General features: G+C 37.6%; 1 protein-coding gene across 2 annotated transcripts in view; it reads left to right on the forward strand.

Moving 5' to 3' along the window:
- NAALADL2 (N-acetylated alpha-linked acidic dipeptidase like 2) overlaps window positions 1–25,545 on the forward strand; it is an 880,849-nt gene that overhangs the window by 215,376 nt on the left and 639,928 nt on the right. For both annotated transcript variants that reach the window (XM_055308319.1, XM_055308320.1), the window contains exon 2: window positions 15,906–16,407. In XM_055308319.1, coding sequence (XP_055164294.1) covers window positions 15,906–16,407 — 502 coding nt within the window. The remainder of the gene's footprint in view (window positions 1–15,905; window positions 16,408–25,545) is intronic.

Consider the following 25,545-nt stretch of genomic DNA (forward strand, 5'->3'; position numbering starts at 1 on the left):
TCCAAACATCCTCCTTGAGCTCATCATTATTTATTTGAATGACTTCTTCATTCTTAAGCCATATCCCTTTTTCAAGGTATCCCTTTTAGTTCCCATCAAAACCCTCTTTAATTTCAACATTACTGAATTAATATTTTAAACTCCACAGTTTACTTCTTGATTACACTTTAAGTGTGTATATGCATTAGTTTCATCTTTCCTGATAGATTGTAATTTACTTGAAGCAAGTCTTTATATATTTTGGTTCATATTTTTTATAGCTCCTGTACTATACATATATTCTTATTGTTTAATTGTGATGATGACTGGCAGCCATTTGTAGAATGTTTACTCTGTTTTAAGAACTGTGCTAAGAATCTATCCATTAAATCCTCATATTGAGTCTATAATTGCCATCATTCTGTGTTTGGGTGTATTCATGTATGTACAGGCTAGGAAACAGAATCTTCAAAAACTTGATTTCCTGTCCTAAAGTCATACAGTCTGTAAGTGGCAGTGGCAGTACTGGGATTCATACCCATTTCCATCTTGAACCCAAGTGACCGAACTTTATCCTGTTACGCTGCAAAATTGTCATTGTTTTCTAGTATTGTGACATCTCTAATGTGTGTATCAGAGGAGCTTTAAAGGGCTTTCTGGCTTTAAGTGGAACAGCAAATTTTGGTTTCAATTATTAGAATCTACAATTTAAGTATGTAGTTGACTCTATCCCATTTATTTATTTATTTATTTATTTATTTATTTATTTATTTATTTATTTATTATTTATTTATGATAGTCATACAGAGAGAGAGAGAGAGAGGCAGAGACACAGGCAGAGGGAGAAGCAGCCTCCATGCACCGGGAGCCCGACGTGGGACTCTATCCCGGGTCTCCAGGATCGCGCCCTGAGCCAAAGGCAGACGCCAAACTGCTGCACCACCCAGGGATCCCGACTCTATCCCGTTTAGTCCATAAAGTACATTGTGCAACTCACTTTGAATATCATAAAATTTAATCCAAGCATATGTGATTTTTCACTTTCGTAAAAACATTTCACTTTAACCTGAAGTCATTTCTTAGCCAATGAAAGTTGAGGAACAACATCTCTATTATTGATAATTTTGATTTTGATTTAGGATGAAGATAGATGGGGAGAAGCGCTTTGTGTTAAGAACAGGAGATTTAGTAAACCTTAATTTTGTGGCTTTAAAAAAGTCTAACTTGATTTAGTGCTTTGTCCCCCTCTTTTATTTTTAAAGAATAAATAAAAATATTTTCTTTTCTTTGGAACAATTTGTTCATGCTTTAGGAGCCATTTAATTAAATTATTACCTGCTGGAGCACCATCTGTTTTTGTCCTAGAAATAAGAAGCATAGCCTTCTTTTATATAGGCTTGGTAAATATGTAGAAGGTGCCAAAAAGCAATAAATATCATCAGCAGATGGACTGAGGCACTTCAATCTCTACACAGTCAGTCTTGATTGTTCTGGGCATAGCTAAATGGATTTTTCTGGATAGGTTCCTTTCAAAATGTATTATGTGCAGGAGGGGAGTTGTATTAATCTTCTCCTATAGATCTCTTTAGATCTCTTTACATTTCCCCCCTCAACATAGAGGACATGATTTTGTTTTTAACTCTGTGGATGCCCACATTACAGACACCAGTTCTGAATGGCTTAAGTAAATACTTTTATAATGTGTTTAAGAGACTGGAAATTGGTAAGTTCTTGGATTTTCCAGAGGCTACCATTTCATAGTCGGCTTCCTTTCTCCTTCTGCTCTTGTGTCCCCCATTCCCTGGGTACAGTCTTCACCCCTGGCACACAACCCAAAAGTCCCCTCTTCTCATTCCAGGCCCTGTGCTTTGTTTGGGGAAAAGAGAAATTCAGACGCTTGTAATGTAAATTCACTTGTGGCTTTACCTCAAGCCATTAGATCAGCAAATATTCAGTAATTGGGGTGACCAAGTATGGCATCATGTGACGGTGATTAATTGGTATTAACCGATTTTGATTCATTACTAATCTTTATAGGATATTGATAAACAGTACTTAAAGAACACATTGATGAATTTCTCATTTGTTTTTCACACAGACAAATCTAGTTCTACCTATGAAGAAAAGTAGTTTGCCCTGACGTGCCTAGATTGCAGATTGAGAATTAAAACCTAGCTCTCTTGATTCCTAGTAGTTTATAATTTTAGAACAATAGCATTTTCGCTGGGTATACAGCATATCAACTGTCTTTGGTTACAGTATTTAACATTATTCATTAATTAAGTCTTAGAAGTGTGTATGATAGGTAGGTGGTACATTCCCTTTTAAAGGCTGGATGAACTGAAGTAGTTGTTACAAGACATATTGCCGGTAAAATGGCAATTATTTCACCCTAAATTCTATAATAGCTTCAAGATGCCATGCTTATTTGTAGCCTATCATCCACTGAACAGCTGCAGGGTTCTGGATACCATGCCAGTCTGCAAAGATAAAATTAAGTGGAACGAAGAATCTGAACCTGAGCGGATGAGGCAGAGGAGGAACGTGTGCAATGTGTGCCTAGAAGAGATTTGAAATGTACACGGAAAGGAAAGGAATGGAAGCTTAAGCCCGGGCCTGATAAAGGCCTTAGATGTCTTCGAAAGGAGTGCGTGGAATGTTGTGTTAGTTCAGAATAAAACACCTCATGTGATCTTAGGTGGTCAAGTCACCTGCACAGGTGTCCGTTCTGGAAAAATAGCTTCAGCGGTAATTCCTTCTAGTTATTTATTCATTGCTGAGAAACAACCCCCCAATACAGTGGTTTTTGAACAACAGCTATTTGATTATATATGCTTGATAAAGAATAGGGGCAGGTGTCAAGTAGCTGCTGCTTTTGCTCCACGTGCTTGTCCCTTGGTGAATATTGGCTGGTGATGGGTCTGGTCTCACATGTGTGGCTCTTGGATTTGGACGCCTGGGCTCAGCTGCTTCTCCGTATGGTCTTGGGGCCTCTCCTTATAGTGTCTCCCAGTCAGGGTAGATGGACTTCTTGGCACTCAGGGCTCCAAGAATTCCTTCACTGTAAAAGTTACTCTTGCCTCAATTACAGTTCTCAAAAGACACTAGCGAATAAATATCACACTGTCGTTCAGTCTGCTCATTTAAAAACTGTCACATTTAAGCTAAACAATTGCTCTTAAGAAGTATGATATTCTTGAAAAAGCATGGATATAAACATGAGGAGATCATGAATACTTAGGAGTTGTCAACATTATGGGTTTAGTCCAACAAACATTTACCCGGATAACTAATCATTACAAAAATGGTGGGAAATTAAAAAAAAAAAAATGTAAATAAGACCTAACTCTTGGAGTTAGAGAGGAAAAGTATACGGAAAAGAAAAATTTAGAAATTAAAGTCATGAAGATTGATATCCAGTAGCTACGAGCGTGGGTGTGAAGTCTATTTGGGGAAACCACAAGCAACTTTAGTGAGGCCATAGTGTGGAGACAGATCTGTATGTGAATGTGTGAACTTACTCATTTCTTTTCTACTCTTTTTCTTTTCTTTTCTTTTCTTTTCTTTTCTTTTCTTTTCTTTTCTTTCCTTTTCTTTTCTTTTCTTTCTTTTTCTTTTTTTTTTTCCTGAAAACCTTTTCTTTCTTTTTCCTTTCTCCCCAAAGGCTACATAGGGGCGGAACTCATGGGAAAAGGTCATACTACAAAATTATGTTAGGTATTGGTTGTGGGAAAATTGAGTGATGTTCTTTTATGCTGTTTTATTTTTTTACTTTTAGAGGGATTAAAAATATGCCTTCATTTGATTGCTTTCTGTCACTATAGCAGAGAGACTAAGAACACAAAATCTGGAAGCACATTATCTGGTTTCAAAAACTGTGTTATCTAAAGCAAATAGCAACTCTCCCTTAAGTGTCCTTGTCTGTAAAACAGGGATGATGACAGTAGTAACTTCATAGCACTGTTCTGATAAATAATTAATCTATGTAGAGGGTACATGTGGTACATAAATGCATCCTGTTTTTTTTTTTTTTCCTAAAAAATCTCTTTAGCATAAGTAAAATAGTCAAGGTCATCTTCTGTTTACATCTTTGTTGCAGTGTAGGTTCCTATGTTAATTCTGAACTTAATTTTCCACATCCTTAATGATTATTCTCCTGTTAAGGCAAAAACTATGCTTTCATTATTTTGAGCTTTCAAGTGTTTTAAATTACTCAGGAAATGATTAAAGACCTCAACCCTTTACTGGGTTAAAAAGAGAGAACGTAGTGGGCAGAAAAAAAGAAAAATCCCTTTGTTTCTAAGATATGTGATTAGGAAATATTTTGTGGGTAATATATAGGTTATAGTTATGGAGGATGATGGGAATGAAAAATCTCACCAGTCATAATAGCTAAAGGAAGACTTTATAGAAGTGTTAGGAAGAAAGGTCTTTAGTTTTTCCTATACATTGTCAGAGTAGGGAACTCCCAAGCAGCAGGTTAAAGATAAATTGAGTTTTTTAGGCTAAAGATTAAGCGTATTTGGAATGCTAGACCAAAACATAGTATTTGGTCTGGTCATCAGGTCATCACTTCAAATAAAAAGAATACATTGATTATTTGTAGTTCAGGATAGATCATTCTCAATACAAAGAAAAAATAAAACAGACTTTATGTTTTCTTATTATTTCTCAGTAATTATGGAGATGTCAGTAGCAAAACAAGAATGGAGAAGAAAAAAAGATGAAATAATGGGAAAGGAGAGAAAAAATATAAAGAAAATATAAAGGATACAGAATGGGAAAAAAATGGGAAGGAATCTAAAATTCATGTTGGTAAAGTAATAATATTTGACATTTTAAAGCTGAAGTGCTAGGTGAATCTTAAAATTTTGCATGCATTATTATAGCAAACTACCTTTCAATGGTGTCAATTATACAAAAGTTCTGTTAAATGTTTTACATTTAATGTCTTTGTGAATATTGCATTTTCATGCCTTTTGCCTGACATTTAATTTCATATCAGCATTACTTTTATGTGCCATTGGAGGTCTTCCATTTTTTATAATACTCCAGTTCATAAATAAAATATAAATGACATAAGCAGTGCCCAATATAGTTTTTAGTAAATTATTTAGTTACTTTAATTTACCTAAACCAATTAGTAAGCATATATATATATATATATATATATATATATATACATATATATATATATAAATTTGTAATAAAAACTAACGTCTCGGGGGATCCCTGGGTGGTGCAGCGGTTTGGCGCCTGCCTTTGGCCCAGGGCGCGATCCTGGAGACCCGGGATCGAGTCCCATGTCGGGCTCCCGGTGCATGGAGCCTGCTTCTCCCTCTGCCTTGTCTCTGCCTCTCTCTCTCTCTATGACTATCATAAATAAATAATAAAAAAAATTAAAAACTAACGTCTCAAACTGTCATACCAATGTAAATATTATTCTAGAATTTCTCATCCTGTTTCTTATTTTTAATACATGCTTTTTTATTGAAAAAGCTATCAATTATTGGTATTATCATACTTAAAGGTAACTTATAGAAATAACTTGAATTTCGTAACTGAAAATAATGATTGTCAGCCTTTTTTTTTTTTTTGATAAAATTCCATTTTATGTCAGTGGGAGGCCTAGAAAAAAAATACTGTAAAAACATATATATATTTTTTTGAAGGTTTTATTTATTTAGGAGAGGTGAGCGAGGGAGAGAGTGCACAAGCTGGGAGAGGTAGAGGGAAAGGGAGAAGCAGACACCCTCTGAGCAGGGAGCCCAATGGGGGCCTTGATCCCAGGACCTTGGGATCATGACCGGAGCTGAAGGCAGATATTTAACCAACTGAGCCACCCAGGTGCCCCTAAAAAATATACCTTTGATTAGTTTCAGATAAATAGTTATGATACAACATTTCAGACAGTAAGAAAAAATAGCAATAGCAAAGTCTTGAAAAATTTGTTTCTCTATTAAATTGCTTGAGGTAATTCTTGAAAAGCATTTCAGTCTTGATTGTCTCATTGGTTGTCAAACTGAAAGCTTCACAATTCTTGGTTTTCTTCCCATTAATGTATTCCTACTACTTAGACAAACATCATAATTCACTTAAACTAATTTCTAGCCCTAAGATTCAGCAAATTACTATATTCTTTATCTTATAAGGACCATACCATGCTATGAAGTATAATGAATTCCTAATATTGTGATATTTTAGATTAAATCACCAATTTAAATTTTCCTTAGCTCATGGTCCAATAGTTCAGAAGATGAGTACTAAAATGTTTACATTTGGATCTTCCTTGGTGATCTTTAGCTAAAGAATAGATTTCCAGAATTTATCCAATAAAATTCGGAATGGTTCCTATAATACATGTTTTCATAGTAACATAAATATGGGGGACCAATGTGTTTTCCTAGGTTGCCTTCTTTCCCACCAGTTAATCACAATATATTAACACTTTTCCCCGTTAACATGCTAAAGAAACAAGTATGAAAAGAGCCATTTCAGAAAATAAAAAGCACAGATTCTGGGTACACTAGATTACTACCCTGGGCCTCAAAAAGTCTTTTCATGTTATGATTTTAGGAAACAGCAATACAAATTTTAGAATAAAGCACTTCCAATTTCTAGAGACCTGTTGATAGTTTTTGAAGAGTAAAGATATTTAAAAAGTAAACCAGTAAAATTACCTTTGAACATGTGAAAAATAAGGGCTTAGTGGCCTCATGTAGATAACGGCTTCATCTGTCTGTTCCTGGGAAATCCAAAAGCCATAGTCAAAAAACAGCAATTTAAGATCATTCACACTGGTTGAAAGGATAAAAAATTGCAGTGTATCTATCAAGCTAAGAGGCTCCTCCTGGCAGACAGCTCTCAAAGAGCCAAGTGGTGATTGTATTGACTGTTAACTCTTGACACCCTTGAAGCCCTCTCAGGCCTGTATAAAGCACACATAGTAGGGAGTAGGATAAGATGGACAAAGAGTTTTAATGGCTGAAAATAGGTCAGCAGCAGGTTGTTTGTAAACTGGAGCTTTCAAGTTCTAAGCACAGTTGTTTTGCTCTTTGTCCCTCGGCAGCAGGAGAAAAGAGGAATTTTCAAAGTGTTGCTAGGAAGAGACCATCGAGGAGAGCAATGTACTTGGACGCGACTCTCCTTTATTCAAAACTGCAGTGCGGGGAAACGTGGGGGCCCGCGGGGTGCTGTGCAGGGGGGGCCACAGGGATCTCGTTAGGTCCTGGGGTCAGAGCAGCACCCCGAGACCCAAGGGCCGAGGCAGGACTATTCAGATTTCATGGGCATGGACACTCCCGGTGCTTGTGGTCACATTGGTGATGGAGCCGGGGATCATTCAATGACTAAGATCTCTGAATTCCTTACTATGCCAGCCTTGGGGGCTTGTAGAGAATCCAACGGTTGTACCATTTAAAAGAACAGGTTTTAAAATTTGACAGGTGGGGTGTGATACTCCAGCCGCTTGCTCTTGATAGCTGTGAGAGTTTGGATAAAAGGCAACCCCTAAGCCTTATGTGTACTTCCATCCATAAAATGGGAATAATAATACCATTTAACATATAGGATTGTTTGATTTAAGTGCCATAATGTTCATAAAACCTTAACCTTATAATAAATCCTGGCTCATTTTAAGGGGTCAGTGAATCATCTGTTCACATTTTATTTTGGATACTGGAACATGGGCCTGTTGTGACCTCTGTTTATCAAAATCTAAATATAAAAGAGAGAGAGAGAGAGAGACTTATAGTTTTCTCTGACTGGGAGAGAAAAATATCTTCTTAACATAGACATCTGCAACCAAAGAGGAAAAACTTAGAAAAATAAAATTAAAAACACTCGTCAGCTAAGATTGACAGCCTTGCGGATTAACAAGTGAGATTAGGTGAAGGATGATGGGATTTGAGAAGACCCTGCAGACAGTCTTCCTCGCCCTCACTGCAGTGAAGCTCAGAATGACATCAAAACTCCATTATAGTGGCTTTCTTTAGCCAGACTCTCAGGATGTATTCTCCTCCACACTTCTATAATTGGTAGTTTTGTGTTTTCATTTGTCTTGTGTATGTGCATTTCTAATGTAAGCCATTTCAGACACTCTGAAGGTAAAAAAGGGTGCAAATTCTGTAGAAGTAAGTAAATATTTCTGCAAACTATAGATAGAAAGAATGGGGCCAGCCAAATAAATAAATAAATAAATATATAAATATATAAATAAATAAATGAATAATCAATCTAGGTAGAAGCAGACCCCAAAAAGACAAGGAAAGAAATCCAAGGCAGGAACAGAAACTGTTTACACATCACTAAGTAGAAAATTTTGTGAGAGTAGTTAAGATTTAATCACAGGGGTTGTCTGGGTGGCTCAGCGGTTGAGCGTCTGCCTTCCGTTCAGGGTGTGACCCCAGGGTCCTGGGATCGAGTCTCACGTCGGGCTCCCTGCAGGGAGCCTGCTTCTCCCTCTCCTGTGTCTCTGTCTCTGGGTCTCTCATGAATAAACAAATAAAATCTTAAAAAAAAATAAGACTTAATCTCACATGATAGCTATTCTAAACAGTACTGTGTTCCAACTACTTTTTCAGGAAACCCAGAGAGTGTTATACTCTGTATATTTTAGTCAAAAAAAAAAAAGATTTTTATTTATTTGAGAGAGAGTTTTATTTATTTTAAATAAAATTAAATAATTTATTTTAAATAATAATTTACCTCTTTTAAATAAAAGAGTTTTATTTATTCGAGAGTTATTTGAGAGAGAGAACACGCACAGGAGTTGGATGGGGCAGAGAAGGAGATGCCCCGCTGAGCAGGGAGCCCGACATGGGGATTAATTCGATCCCAGGACCTGGAGATTGCTCGTAGCCTGAGCAGAAGGCAGACACTTAACTGAGCCACCCCGGTGCCCCTCGTTTTAGTGCATTTAAGTTAGTTCTTCTGCTTGCCAAATTTTGTCTGAACTGAATGATATCACTCTGATATTGAAGAACCTTATCATAAATACAGGACCTCAGGTGGGCCCAACTAACCAGTTAGCGTGTTGCACAAATTGCAGGTGCACATAGGTACGGAAAGCATGGCTGGCCCACTCAGGGAACTGGCAGGTGGTCATACATATGCAAGCGATATAAAACAAATTTATACAAAAACCTGCTGGATTTCATCAAATAATATTCCTTTAAATGGTTTTGACTGCATTTTGAAATTTATAGCTCATTAATTTGGTATCCTATAAGCATACTTTTTACATGTCATTTAGTGATCAAGGTAGCTCAGACCTCAGAGTAAAGTCTTAGTTTTATACTCTCCAGCTTGATTATCTGCTCTGCCTAATTTAGTGTACTATTTAAGAGTAGGTTTTGACTTTTTCCCCCCTCCTATAAACGAAACACAGATAATCCCCCCTTATTTTATATATACTGTTTATTCAATTAGTGAAGCATGAACAACAAATAATTATTGTCATTTCTTTTATGCAGCGGACATACAAACTACAATTAAAAAAGGAATTCTTAATGCACTTACAGATGCTATAGCAATTGTCAGGGCCATTTTATAAAGCCAGAAAGAAAAGGGAAATCTCATTATACCAAAAAAATTAAGTCAGGGAACAGAGTCTTCTGAATTACTGTTTTTATGGTTTTATCTTTGGCCCTGCTCTCACGTGGAGACCATTAAGGCTTTCAACAACAAGTATTTATTCCACAAACATGGACTTTATTTGTATAAAGTAGGTTCATACTGAAAAATTTATGTCAAATGTTTTTAGCCCATAAGAAATGTTCTTAAACTTAAATGTGAAAATTCCTCTGGGCACTCCTATAGTTCACGAGTACAGCAGCCAGAGTTATACTGCACGAAGGTGCGTAATGAATGCCTTTTGATGATGCACTGACATTTCTAAGAAATGCCTTTGCCTCAAATCAATCTGCTCAAACCAGCAAATTATTTGACATTCAAAGCTTCAGGAAACACTATATGAACATTTTTCCCCCCACTGTACAATAAAGATTCAATCACAGAGCTGTCATAGGAAATTGAGATCCTGCCTTATGTTTTCGAGTTAATCTGCCAGAGTCATTTATTTATTTTGCTTATAAAATAACTTTTACCAGTAGGCAAGCTTTTGTATGTGTTTCTAATTCTAATAAGATCTGCACAATCTCTCCAATAACTGTTGGAGTCGAAAACGCTATCGGTGTCATCGTGGTCAACACGTGAAGTCAGTCACCTAGGACGAACGGTTTCCTACAACAAATGTATGCAGCTCATGTTTATGATTAATTATCACCAATTCCTGGGACTCTTAAACTGAACCCTTTAGCACTATAGAAAAGCCTTCTTGCTCTTTCTGTAAATAGACTAAAAAGAAATTTTGTAATGGCAAGATATAGATGCTGTGCTTTAAGTGAAATGTAATAGTAACTTCTCTCTCTCTCTCTCTGTATGTATATATATATAGAGAGAGATAAATATATCTATGATAAATAGATATATTTATATTTGATATATATATATATATATATATTTATATAGTCACATCTCTCTCTTATCTGAGCCATAGCTAATAGTTAGAAGATGCTTCCCATCTTCAAAAATGCTGGAGTCCGCTGCTCAAATTCTTACTATCTCTAGGCTCTTGTTGCTGAAACTTACAGCCTCTGGATATAACTTAATTTAGCCAAGTTTGTACTTTATAGTCATAAGCTCCAATTCCTCTATTCTCTTAAACTATAGGATTTCTAGAGTAATCCTTTATTAGCGGATCACTTACACTGTGTTAGATCTGGTTCTAAGCACCTTTAATAATTTATCTCACTCATTCATGCTGATGATAAAAATACAGTGCTATTATTATTTCCGTTTTACAAATGTGGAATTTAAGCATAAAGATACTAAGTAACTGGTCTAAATTACATAGCAGAGCTGGAATTTGAATCGGGTAGACTGACTGTAGAGCCTACCAATTTAGAGATTGATAAAACCAGGGCATTTGCATAGTAAGTTCCTTCACTGTGATTGCTGAGCAAGAAAATAATAGTGCTGTGATCATATTTCTAAGCGGCATTAGTAACATATAACTTTTAAATGAAATCTTTGTTTAACATGTATTTATCATCTGAAATATTTGCCAGCCATTCTCTTTTGTTAAGCTAGATCTGCAGCAGCCAGAGATTGCATTACATATTGAGATTTCTGCCTGTTTTGTATTCATCTTTTATTTCTATATAATTTATTTAGTCTCAGCCACTGAAAACGTGTGAAAGAAAGCATTCAGAAGTAACGATTTATTTTTAAACTAATCATATGCTCAGTAAGAATACAAATTCATTTTTTATTGATCTAAGCCTGTCATAATCTGGAAAAAAAATACCTTTTAGCATAAGTTGTATCTGCTTTCTTTTCCTTATAAAGGGATAAGTGTATATAAAAGATAAATGTTTGAATATATTGAATTTTTAAGACAACTGAGCCTTTGGTGTAGGCCTGGGTGGGAAGGGATCTCACCTAAGTGAATAAGAGGTGTTGAAAACATGGAGAAGATTAATCTACCTTTCACAAAACATTGTGCTTTTTAAGAAAGCCTAAATGCTATAATAGAGAATGTAAGGATGCTACGGATATTTCTGTTTGAGGACATGTAACAGGTTTCTATGACCTGGTCTGCACCTCAAGTACGGATGACCCTGTATAACACCAGTTTGAATTGTGCTGCTCCACTCACACCTGTTGTTGTTGTTTTTTTGAGTTTATTTTAGACAAAGGGAAACAACTGTCAGGGCAGAGATTTATAGTGTATTTTTGCAAAATGCTATGTACTATGTTCCTTGAAGCAAGATAATTTTAAGAAATGGATTTCTAAGTTTATATAAAATGCGTGTATATATATATATATGAATATATTTGTATACAGTATATATATAACTCGTTTTTCTAAATAAATGGTTAAAAATGCTTCATTGTATATGCTCTCACATACTTATTTTACTTGGAAGTTTTCCTGAAATACTTTGGAATTTGTTACATCGAATGGCTCCATCTACCTTTGACCCAGTTACCATTCTCCCGGAAGATAGAATTTAGGGTAAATTCATGGATGTGTCATGAGTTCACAGGTGGTAGCAGGGGGGGCAGGCAGGTAACCATCATGGTGAGGACTTACTGTCCGTATCTGCGTCACCTTCCAACTGATGGCTCTGGCTGATGTTTGAAAAGCGTTAAGTTGCTGACGTACCCGTGACGAAGGCCTGCGGGCAGGCTAGAGGTGAAAACTGTGCCTCACCACTGCAGTGGGTTTTAAAATGATTTGTGGAGAAGTGACTTTGTTTGTATTAGAGGCCACAATTAGAGATCTCACACTTCTGTAGTAACTCCTGCGCGCCAAGTCTCCCTGGAGCATAAACCATGTTCTTACAATTCCAGTTTTCAAACACTCTTTAAAGAGAGAGGCTCCGATTCATTAAAATGAGGAGCAGGGGAAGTCTGCAGGACCTCCCTGGGTCAGTTTCTAAGGAAATTAATCAATAATGCATAAACTGAACACCTAAGTAAATATCATAAGACCATGGGCAAGATGGCAGGGGTTTATTGTTTAAATAAGAAAAAAAATGACTAGCGTTAAGAAATTGCAGTATTTTATAATTTATGCTCCAATAAGTTGAATTGTGGTGTATTTAATATTAGTTTACTGTCAAACTGTTAATCTCATATTTTTATAAAACCACAAATCATTTTGAGAAAAATGTACCCAGATATCACTTTCCTTAGTCTAAAGAATATTCAACTCTGGACCTCAGTTTCCCTCTTCTGCATTGAGAGAGATGTTAGAATCATGGATCTTAGGGCGTCTTTATTTCTACCACCTTCAAGTTTTTCCTATCCTCCAAAATTTTCTTTTACCTTTTTTTTTTAATTCTTTTAACCGAGTGTGATTTCAGAGTCCTCCGCTCCTCTAGCAATTAATCAACTATCACCTAACCTAGATGAATAATTATCACTAACTCCAATTATTGCACATGCTCTCTCTCTCTCGCTCTCTCTCTCTCTCTCTCTCTCTCTCTCTTTTTTCTTTCTTCTCTTGATATGACCCAAGACAAAATGCAAACGTTGGGCTTTCTTGAATCATTTTAGAAATCAGGCCACTCGAAAGGGAGGGAGGGAAGGGGAAAAAAAAGGGCCTGCAGAATCATTCCTGAGGCCGCTGTAACACATAGTGTCAAATAAACACTCGCCTTCATGATAACTCTTGGTGTGTCATACAGTGTGTTTCCTTTTTGTCTCTACATGTAGACTGAGTGTAGACAAGTGAATCACACCCAGCACATATGCATGTGAGTGTCCGTGCATGTGAATATGATATACCCTTTTCCTTCTCCACAATGTCTTAGAGACCCATGTAATGTCTTCTGCATCACTAAACCCACTTCTTCCAACAATCCTTCCCAGTCCTCTCTCCTCTAAATACCAGAGACGTCCCTTCTAGCCCATCACAGCCTGTGCAACACTCAACGGATGTTTTAGGTGCACTCAGTCTAGTGACAACATTGTGACATTTATGTTATTTTCATGCCCGTGTCACAGAGGAAGACCATGGGTTACACAGAAGTTAAGTCTTTTGCCCAAAGTCCCCCTTCCCTCGCTTTTTCTCTTAACCTCTGCCCTCTGCTCTCCTACTAGGCCTATATGGACTCCTACCCTGGTAGTTCTGGATTTTTCAAATGGTTCATGCATCAGGAATTCTCATTCTTCTGCATGTTTATAAATGTCTCCCCATCTGATCGTCCTCCTTCCACACTCTGGTCGGCCCTAGTTAGCTCTTCCTCTCCTGCCAGAAATATCTTAGAGAGGTCACTTTCTCGGGATATCCTTTCTGGTGGTGTATGCTGGAGTCAGTCACCCCTGAGTCTCCCTGGCACTCTGCATTTTTAATTCAACCATAGGTCCATGCATGCATTTATCTCTGACTGAATTGTTCCTTACTTGAGGAATAAGGACCCATGTATCTCCGTTCTCATCGCCTATCCCAGTACCTGGCATGCATTGCTCCTTGTTAGTGAGTCAACTGTGGGTAAGAATGAATCCTAGGGTATAGGGTCGTGAAGAGAAATCTAGTTAGAATGGCAATTCATATTTTGTAAGATTGGTATTTAATTACATTTGAATTCTCTGAAAAATTCAGAACGTTTTAATTAACACGGACCTGTGCCAGCCAGGATCAGAGTAATCCATACCCAGGATTCCGTGCTTGACGCCACTCCCTTTCATGAAGTCCCTGTTTGTTTTATTGGAGTTTACTTGTTAACCACTGGCCCTAAGGCAATTAGCTAATCAGTTGTCTGTTGAGCGCTATTCTTCACCCACCACAGTGGGGCGCACAGAAAAATCATAAAACCTAGTGAGGGACCTTCGAATCCAGCTGGGATGACAAATCTACTACACAGAAAATACAAAGTATAAATACTCCCAATGGGCAACCATAATGCACCAGTGGGCCACTGAATACAGACTGAAGACCGCTAGTAGCTAATTAGCCCAGTTGGCCTAATACCACTCGGCAGGACATAACTAACTGTCATCCAAAACCGTGCAGGGGAGAAAATCTCCATCTGCTGCTCCTGTAGCAAGGTTATGAAACCAAACTCTCCTAGCTGGCAAAAGGCTTCCCTTTTTTGGATAGATGCCATCCCAGACCTTTATTTGAAGTTCAGTGATCCAGGCCAATCCATGTCACTGATTCACGGAACATTTGGTCTTCTGTGGTAGCCTTAAGTTCTCCAGTCCTTTTGATACCTCACAACTATGTGGTCCACCATATTTTGCTGCTTGTATTCCAATAGCATTGCGACTCCTTTTAGCTTTTATTTCTATTCCATCCTGAATCTCTTTTTAAAAACAGTTCTGATAATGTAAATCATCCCAGGGTCTCTTTGTTTTTTCCTCTTTAACTTAATAAACAATAAACCACTAAAGCAATAAAGTTGTGCTTTATTGCTCCTGCGCTCAGTTTTTCTTAAAAAAGTGATTTCGACCACATGTAAGCTTAAACTTTGCCTTCATTATAACATATTGTCCTCAATGCTCTTGTCCATTTGTGACTTTTTTATTCTCCTGAGCTTCAAAGGAATGACTGTACATGTGTCTATTTTATGTTTTCTCAGTTTCTCCAAGTACCTTCTACTTTTAGTTTACTTTTACTTTTTGTCTTCTCTTCCTGTAATAAACATCAACAGCAAAATAGAAGATTAAACGATTAACAAATATGTGATTTTTCTATAGAGACAATATATTTCCTCTGATTATAAACACTACAATTTTATGGGTATCTAATACGGATTGCTGCTTTCTTTTGTTTTCACCGTGGAGATTTTCTTTATTAATTTGTTTTGACAACCTTAAAAGTAAACGGCCCGTTGTTTTACCAGAAAAGTGTTTTTGTGGTTTGTTTGTTTTTTCCTCTGGAATAGCAGACGAGTTACGAGTCTGGACCTGCAAACTATGGCAAAGCATAGGCAAGACTAGAGATCAATGGAGAGGACTGTCACTTTTCAAGAAAAGAAGAAAGGTGGGAGGGCTGCTAAGAATGAAAAGTCTTTCGGAGGGAAGTGAGGGTTCAGGGTGGTGATGGTTTCTCATTGGCTGAGTTATTGTATTTTCTTTGCTGAGCTTGTTACCGAACAGGGAGACCTTTTTTTTTTTTTTTTTTCTTTTTCTTTTTCTTTTTTTTTTTTTTTCCCTTTCTCCTGCTGGGGTAGTAAAGTAGGCTTCTTCCAGTTGGGAATGCAAGGTGTGTCTCTTCCCTTTGGGATCTGTCATTAGCTGAGGGCAAGGTGTGAGAGCTCCCTTCCTGGTCTCCCCACTCCAATTCAATTGAGAGTTCCTCTATTCAATTTTACAGTTCATTTTAAGAAAATATGCTTCCCTTATTTTCACAGGTAAAAAGATGGCCTATCAGAAAGTCAATGCAGATCAAAGAGCGCCAGGACATTCACAGTACTTGGACAATGATGACCTACAAGCCACTGCCCTTGACTTAGAGTGGGACATGGAAAAGGAACTGGAGGAGCCTGGTTTTGACCAGTTCCAGCTAGATAGTGCTGAGATTCAGAACCTAGAGAATCCAGAGACTACAGATCTCAATCTTGATTCCATTCAACCAGCAACTTCACCCAAAGGAAGGTTTCAGAGACTTCAAGAAGAGTCTGACTATGTTACCCGCTACACAAGGTCTGCACCAAAGAGCAACCCCTGCAACTTTTGCCGCCTTTTAAAAATACTTTGCACAGCCATCGTTTTATTTATTTCGGGGATTTTGATAGGCTACTATGCACATAAGAAGTGCCCTTCAAATGCTACGTCTTCAGCAACGCTTGATCTTCAGTTATACCAAGAGATTCTTGAGACGATCCAAGCAGAAGATATTAAGAAGTCTTTCAGGTAGGTGTAGAAGAAATGGATGTGGGTGGGATGCATTTCCCGGGAAAGATGTCTCTCGGGGAGTACTGAATGGGTGATTTTGCCATGGTTTAAGGTGAGTACAGCAAGCTAAGCAACAAAGCTTAGCAACCCACCCTTCACAGCGAGGGTACACATTTCAGATTTATGATACTGCGCTACAGATTTATGATGCTGTTTTATTAATTGATGATAAGAACCATAACTACTGTGGAGACTAAAAGATTCCAGTCATTGCATATGCTCCCTCTTGGGAAGCCCAGGTAGCCAAATTGAGATGCAAAGACAGCTGGGTATATGTGTAATAAAAACTAGGGCATTAGCCATATGATTGAATTTTTTAATGACACCAGAATGAAATAAATAAACCTCTTTTATGGGCTGAAGTAACTGTCTCTTATGGTTAGAAGCTAAGATAAACACTGATAGTGTTTTGTTTCCTGTACCCCTGGGCATCTCAGTGAGCATATTTTTATTGAAAAAAAATGGGTTCCATATATCACATATTTCTAAAAGTTCATTTGTCTCTCTGGGTAAGTTGGCATATGACTTCCCTAACCAGAATCTGTTGTTTTTTAAGTTAAATGATGATAAGATATTAACGGGCATTACTTCTGAGTTCTTGGGGAAAGTTTCACTATTGCCGGATAACTAATGGGTAACTTGAAAGTCTCGTCACATCATTAGCATAGATGTTGAGTCCTAAAGGGTTTTCTAGTTTCCACTTTTAGGGAGATGAAGAACTGGAATATAACTTTCCCATATATTTTCCATATTTGCCAAGAAAGGACAGTCCTAAGCGAATCATCTGTGTTGTTCTTGGGTGGATGAGAGATGGATACGACTTCCCCAGGACATTCTCCTTGGGTCACACTGACTCGTTACAGCCACGGTATGGGCATGTGTGATTTCTAGGGATCTTCTAGGGAGATCCTCTGCCCACTGAAGACGTATCATTGAATCTGTGTTGCCAAAATGTCATGTGTATTGATGCTGGTGAATTATTTTTCTCTTCCTAGAGATCATGCTGGCAATTTGTTTCCCACCTGCTGCTCACTGTTGCATAAGCGTGTCCTATGCAGATAATAAGGCTTTCCATGATATTTCCCAATGTGATATTGTTTATACAGAATTGAGCTGAAAGACCTAAGATTATCTCATAGTGAGTGATGGTAGCTGTCAGGATCTAACAGACAACAGGAAACTCTCTGAATATTTAAAGTAGAGGGCACTGTGAAAGGAGAGAGATCACTCCGTCAATGATAAAATCTGAGAAGGAAGGCAGCACAGTGAGGCAGCCCAAAGAAAAGGAACCATTACCAGACGTAGGCTCGTAGACTGGAGGGACAGAGGGAGCTGGGCTAACTTGGCGGGAGTTGGAACTTTCTGTATATACACAGGTGCAGGGCGTGGGGTGGAGGTGCAGCCTCGCTACTGAAGGCAGAGAGAAAGTAGGAAGTCCCGTAGCTTCTCCCTTTCTCCAGTTCTGCAGGCCCCTCCTGGTTGTCCCACTGGCTGACCCCCTGCGAGGCTGCTGCTGACTCGGAGCCTGAAGGGCTCAGCTCCCTGCAGCCGGCGGGGGGCGGGGGGGGGGGGGGGCAGGTCAGGGTCTGTTTGCATTCTATGTACAAACTAGCCTATGGATTTATTTTCTTTCTCTGGCTTTCTTGGTCTTATTCCCCCCCCCCCCTTAGCATTCTAGACATCCTTAAAAACTGATTTGTATCCTTTTTTTTTGCAAATAGATAGCTGGTTCTAAAATTTTAAATATATAATTAAAAATATTCATTATTTTCCTCAGAATAGGGGTTGCAGGACAGTAAGGCATATATTCTCTTAAACTTGAACATCAACAAAATATATATTTAAAAGATAGCTACAGAAATATAACCACTAGCAATTATATTGCCAGGCACTATTCAGTGGTTGGACACATATTCACATTTGTGCTCCATCAAATAGCCACGTATATTCTTTATTGAGATAAGAGATTTTTCTTTAATAAATATTTTGTTACAAATACGTTTACGGTAACTTTCTCCAAATAACATGTCTTCGTCCAAAAACACCCTTTTCCCAAATAGTCATGCTAACCACGTGCCTTATTGTGAGTTCCGGTGTTTACCAAGCCATCTGAGCATTGATTCTGTATATCACAGGTTCCTACTGTTACTTCTCATCAACTTATGAGGATCAACTTATTAGCCCACGGTGTTTTGTGCGTCAGTTGCTCTCTCTGTTCCCTCTTGGTTTTCTACCCCTGTCCATGCCCCAAGTCTATGTCGGTTCTTTCCAAACATCTGAAAGCTGTGCAGTATAAAGGGCAGCCTCTCTGTGAGGGCATGGACCAGATTTGCTCGGCCCTGCGTTAGATTCCTGTTGTGTGGCAGACATCGGATAAGTATTTTTCTAAGGGAGGGAAATGAACCTCTGAATAAGTGAGAAATAGGTCTGTATTTCATTGATCAATGTTGCTATGCATTTGGAAAATCATCTGATTTGCCATTTATATTTTCCTGTTATCATATTCAAAACCTATTAATATACCTACTTATATTATAAACTATATGTGTGTTATATAATTATAGGTACTCAGAGGATGTGCTGTCTTCTGATTAAAAACAAAAATTATAACTCCCATCCAAACCAGATACTGTAAAACTGTTAAAGGACACTGTTGATGTCTCAGTTCCAGCTGAGGATTGAAGACCATTGATGCCGTGTTTCTAATTAGGACCAGCATGCAGACCTTGGGGGTGCGGAGGGTAGCATGAATCTCTGGGATGATCACCCAGTTTTAGCCCATGGAAGGTTGGAAAAGCTAAGAAATATAAAAGAGCTCCTCCCTCCCTCCCTCCCTCCCTCCCTCCCTCCCTCCCTCCCTCCCTCCCTCCCTCCCTCCCTCCCTCCCTCTTTATTCCTTCTTTCCGTCCCTAATTAACCCCAAAATAAAGCCCACATAATACATGAACTTCAGCCAAGTACTCGGTGTGTTGACCAAATAAAAGAAACCCAATCTGAAGTTTAGTTACACTCTCACATTCTTAGACATGGTCAAGATTAGCAGAGGGATATGAAGACCGTGTTAGTGTGTGTAAATGTGGGGGGTGTACTAATCTCCTGACATGATTCTCTCCGTCACTTAGGCCTATGCGTAACTTGTTGCTATTTGAAAAAAAAAAAAATGCCTTCATTCTTTTACGTTATGGGTTTATTTCTTCCACGTGTCTTCTGGGTAAGCCAGCAGGGTGTATTCAGATAAATAGCCGATATATTCTGACGGGTCCGAGTCAAAATAGGCCATTGAGAGTTGCTTGTGGTGCCTTGAAGCAGTAACTATTTAGATAATGCACGTTTATTGTGAGCATCAACACAGGAGGCTGGGCCCACACAATAATCCATGAATAAGAATTATTCATTTGATCAGGCCTTCTCCATCTAGACTGTGGATCCAGTTAGCTCCAGGGACCTCCATAGCCACCCTCCACCGAAGTGCTGAAACACCAAGGTGACTTGACTCCTTCTCCATCTGTACTACCTGTGATTTCTTTCTTTCTTCCTTTTTTTCCCCTCCCAACACCAACTGCTATATCCCCCCAGTATATGACCCTACCGTTTCTATTCTCCAGAATGAAATATTATTTTGAAGACCAAAGGCATTTGTGACTCTGTGTCAAGTGCTTATCCCTGGTCTAATCAGCTTTGGTCAGTTGGGATGCTGGTCACCTTGTAATAAAACATGTTTATCTAGAGCTGTTGAGAGAACTTTTTAACTTAAAGAACCTTCACTGGGCGCGTATAATGTTTCGTGTGTGCTATGCAATGAAGTCTCCGAGCCTTTCTTCATTTATCACATATTTTGTTGAATGAATGACCTGTGTGTGTGTGTGTGTGTGTGTGTGTGTGTGTGAGTGTGGTAAAGATCATAAACACACCGCTGAACAGAGTATGTCAAAAACTTCAAACTTCAGTTACCAAATATAATACTATAGTGATAAAATATTTGAAACGGATGAATTAATGAGGTTTAGCATAGTTTTGAATGCAGGGACGTGTTGGCTTTCGACAGCCTATGGATGCCGTGAAATGGTGACAAGGAAAGCATGTGCTGCTGTATCTTAATGATGGCTAACATGGCATTTTTTGTTCTTTTTTAAATGGAAAGGACATGGTTGTTGTTCTTACTTACAAGTAAAATATATGTAGAGAATTGGAATTAATTAAAAATCACTCGTACTCCTGTCACCCTTTCATCATTTTTCTTTCTATCTTTTCCAATCAGTAAGCAAAATTGTGTCATTACATGTATATTCCTTTGATATCTGCTTCAGAATGTGTTTTACCTACAGTATATTTAGAACCATTTTTCAAGCCAATAAATATAGATCTAAAGCATTATATTAAAATACTGCTGGTATTCCATTATGTAGGTGTCATAAATTTATTGAGCCTGTTTCTTATAAATGGGCATTTAGGTTGCCTCTGCAAATACTTTTGTACATAGGTCTTTGCTTCTTTAATTATTCTTTTCTGATAGATTCCTGGAAGCAAATCACAGATTCAGGGAGTTTAAATTTGTTCAGTTATTTGCTTTGTCTTACCAAATAGCTTTCAGAGCTGCCAGCTTTCTAGTCCTTTATTTGGTTTGATAGGCCAAAAATAATGTTGACAAACTTTTTATATCTTAATTGACCATTTGCATTTCTTTTTTGCGTGCATGCATGACCTACTTTTTAAAGCATCTCCCCATGGTTTTTATATGTTCTTTCCCATGGCCTTTACAAATTGAGAAATTAAAATATTATAATAGTAGAACAGTCTATTACTTTATGTATGGTACCCCATCGTTCTGGATTTTATTTAGTAGACGTATTTGTTAACAAAATAAAATGAACAATAAGCTATCTAGGGTTCATCTATTTTTAAATGTCTGCATTATCTGGACAGGGGCAATATTTCTTACCACTGTCTGGCTTGGTACAAGCAGTTAGGCATGAGTTCAGTTGTGCTGTGAAATGATCTTTACAAACAAACACCGTATTTTTTTTTTCCAAGCTGGTAATGAACTCTTCAAAAAGCATAGGAAACATACATTTTCTTCAGCAGTATCTTGATGAATGAGACCTTATCTGAAACCTAGATAGCATTCAGTATTGTTTATGTACTTTATAGTCATTACTTGCTGATATATTGAAACGGATTTTCAAATCTAGTTTTCTCTTTTTTTTCAAATATATGTTTAGAAATCATCCCCTGCTTTGCTGCTTCTCTTCCTCCTCCTCCTCTATTCTTTTTCTTCTTTCTCCTCTTCCTCCTTCAGTGCCTTTTGGCGACAATAGCATATTCAGTTAGTCATACATGTAGCTTGAGTGGTACATTTCATAAATGCTCATTAAACTTTGCCATCGACACTGTGTGGTCATGTTACTTGGCTTTAATGACATTGAATTTCTTCTCGAAAGGAAAAGTGCCTACTCTTATCAGGCCGACTGACTGCAGCAAGAACCCTAGATTATAGCTACCCTATATCCCAAGGAGTCTAAAATCTTAGAATCCCTACTTGTTAGCATCTCCTATATCCTTATGATACCTCCTTATGCTAAGCTGATCACCTGAAAGAAAATCTCTGTTCAAGCTATCTATAAATAAAAAAAAAAATTCTATAATTCACTCTTCTGGTGGAATCTTTGTCTACCTGCCTTCACCTACCATCCCTTGACATAAGATAGTCAACAGTAGGGTGGCTTCTCCGTGCCATTTGGTTAACCCTGACACTAGATTTGTTTAGTTGTTAGAGTGTTACTGTCTTTCCTGTGCTCAGAGCGTGTCTTCACTTTGTCATCCTCCCCTTTCCGCGTCTGTCCCCCACAATCACCTCCACCTGTTGAAGAGCGCTCCAGTCCCTTTACCAAAGATTGCATGATTGGTCTGGATTCCTGTTCCACAAAAGTCACAACTGCACAGTCTCTTCAGTCTTACATGAAGGAGACAAGGTGATCCTTGCCTAAAGAAAAGCTGGCTGTGGAGTTCATGAAGGCCCACAGAGTGTTTCCGGGTTTTCAGAACATTGGGAAGTCTCCTTTAAATCCATGATTTTTCTTTCTTCTGGTGCTACAGGACTCTCTCTTTTTTTGCTGGTATGCTTTTGTACAAAAGCAAGGCTTCATGGTGATGATGCTGTCAGCAACTGTTCTCTAGCTTCCAGATGCACGTTCCAGCCATCTGTCTGTCCTCCTCTGTCGTGTAATTTATTATTATTATTATTTTTTTTTAAGATTTTATTCATTCATGACAAACAGAGAGAGAGAGAGGCAGAGACACAGGCAGAGGAAGAAGCAGGCTCCATGCAGGGAGCCCAATGCGGGACTTGGTCCTGAATCTTCCGGATCATGCCCTAGGCGGAAGGCAGGCGCTAAACCGCTGAGCCACCCAGGGATCCCTTATTATTATTATTATTATTATTATTATTATTATTATTATTATTATTATCATTATTATTATTATGTCTCTGTCTTCCTTACCCATTGTATTTATTTTTGTTCCTCATCAATTTCTGTCTTAGAATGAGAGCAGGAAGGTTGGGAGAAATGAAGAAGGCAATATAGTAACTGGCATTTTAATTGGAGAAAAGCATGTAAACGTATAACAAAAGTGCCCATAATTCAACTTATGCAAATGATAATCGAATGAATTTAACAGTAATAGAGTGACAGTTCCTAAAGGAAGTAATCAGCCATTCTATCATCGATGTCTCCAGATAACAAATGTGCATTGTCTTAAATTTAATCACAAAGAGAATACACAGTATAAGATTTACTTAATTATGCATACTATTTTACTGCTCTGGACTTTAGATAAAGGAACTGCTTCCCTCAGAGTCTCTTATTTTGTGCTGAATGACATTAATTCACAGTTCGCTGGGTGAACAGACCAGTGGGAGCTGTGCTCTTCACAGTCTCCAGGCATTTGACCAGAGCAAGAGCAGCACTCACCAGAGGATGAAGAAGGGTTATTGTCAGAGTGGCTTTGTCTGCGATGACCTTATCCATCCTGACCTGTTCAAATACTAGGCATCCTTTGAGGTCTGGCTCATGTTCTTTCCGATCTCCTACCAGTTGAGTTCTCTCTCCTAGTAACTTGCAGAGTTTCTTTCCTTCTTTCTTTTTTCTCTTTTTGTTGGCATGAATCACTTTCCTCTTTGCGGTAGGGAAAGAACTATGTGAGTCTGGCACAGTTCTTGAGTCACAGCATGCAAATACTCAGTAAATCTTTACTGTGGGAGAGAATGAACCCAGAATATCTACACCTTCTTGATAAAGTCTTCACTTCCATGTGGTTTCTTTTCTTTCTTTTTTTTTCCTTTCATTTATTTTCTTTTCTTTTTTTTTTTTTTTTTTTTTTTGGAGAAAAAGTCTGTTTCTGGCCATTCATCCATATTATTGGAATTTGAAATTAAAATCATGTATATATGACTATATATAATTTAATGTGTATATATAATAATAATATATATACATAATATATATAAACATGAATTTGATTTCTGGACCTGTTTTATCTACATGATCATAATCTGTGCTTTTTAAAAAAAATTTTGATAGAGGATTTTCTTTTCCCTTGTGTAAACATATGCTGAATATCAACTACATTCCAGGCACTCTGTGAGTCACTCTACATTTTTTTTTTAATGATATTCTGTTTAATGTAGAGAACATGCTTTTGCTATCAAGAAGGGAAAGGGAAAATTTCACAGAAAGGTAACTTCTATGATGGCAGGTTTTATGAAGGTACAAACTAGATCCCCTCACAGATCTTTCTATGCTCTTCCAGGAAGGGGTTGTGTTAGTCTGGAGCTAGTCCGTTCACAAGGTTTGCTTTCTTCCTGCGGTCCTGCGGTCTCCTCCCTCCCCATCCCTTATCCACTTTCCCTTCCTGGCAAACACACTTTTTTTTTTTTTTTTTTTTTTCCAGTCCTCAAAGTTACATACTAAGATTAGGTCGCTTAACTTCCTAGTAAACACATGTCTTTTTCTTAATCTCTCTCTCTCTTTTTTCTTTTCTTTCTTTCTTTCTTTCTTTCTTTCTTTCTTTCTTTCTTTCTTTCTTTCTTTCTTTCTTTCTTTCACTGAATCTGTCTGATGTAAAACATCAGGACTATGTCAAATTGTTAGGGATCGAAATGCAGGAATTGCAGGTTTTCAGCTTTGACTTTGGTTGGATTCTTAGGAGGAATATATTTTACATAATGGAAGGACTCTTGGAATGGACTATATTCTATGGTCAATGAAACATTTCCATCAAATATATCAAGGTCATCTGTGCTTACTGGCTGCCTATCCTGAAAATGGCTCAACCTTAAGAATGTGTCACATCTTTCTTATATCTTTCTTGCATTGACTATAATATGCTTTTTCATCCGTTCACTTCTTGATCTTATTCATTCCCAAAAAGGAACAAGATCAGTCAGATGTAGTAAAAGGCAAAAACAAACCTTTTTCTTTGAGGATAAAGTATGTCAGTTTCCTGTGGAGTCACTTGACTTCCTGACACTCTAGCGATAGAAAAGGTGGTAATGATCACATTTACTAGAGTTAAGTATAAGTTAAACACAGAAAGGTTGGGAACTGATTACATACCTCTCTCCTTCATGTTCCTTTTTAATGTCAATGAAATCAAGATTCAAATGGGAGACGTGGCCCTTTGAGATTTGCAATTTGAAAATCTCAATCTATGCTTTAGAAATTAAGAAAAATGCTCTAAAATTATGGATAAAAGTATCAATCTTGTAATCTCATCAGAGTGGTTACAGGGGAAATTTAAATGAAAATATATGTGAAAATAGATGATTTATGTATATTTACCAAATCAAATTAAGTTCTTTATTACAGTCACTTAAGTGTTTTTTTTTTTTTTTCCAAGTAGATGTTTCTAGCTGATAGGAGAGAAACTAAAGTAGTCTGGTAATTCAGAGACCTTAAAAGGGGTCATGAGAACTTCTTCTTCATTGCCTCTATCCTGGGAAACTATCACAGAATGGGTAGATAAGTTTATTTTCCACATTTTAGATGGTTATAACTACAGTGTAATTGTTAATTTAATGTGTCATCTTGGTTAGGCCAC

Source organism: Nyctereutes procyonoides, unplaced genomic scaffold, assembly GCF_905146905.1.
Source record: "Nyctereutes procyonoides isolate TBG_1078 unplaced genomic scaffold, NYPRO_anot_genome, whole genome shotgun sequence".
Taxonomy (NCBI): Eukaryota; Metazoa; Chordata; class Mammalia; order Carnivora; family Canidae; genus Nyctereutes; species Nyctereutes procyonoides.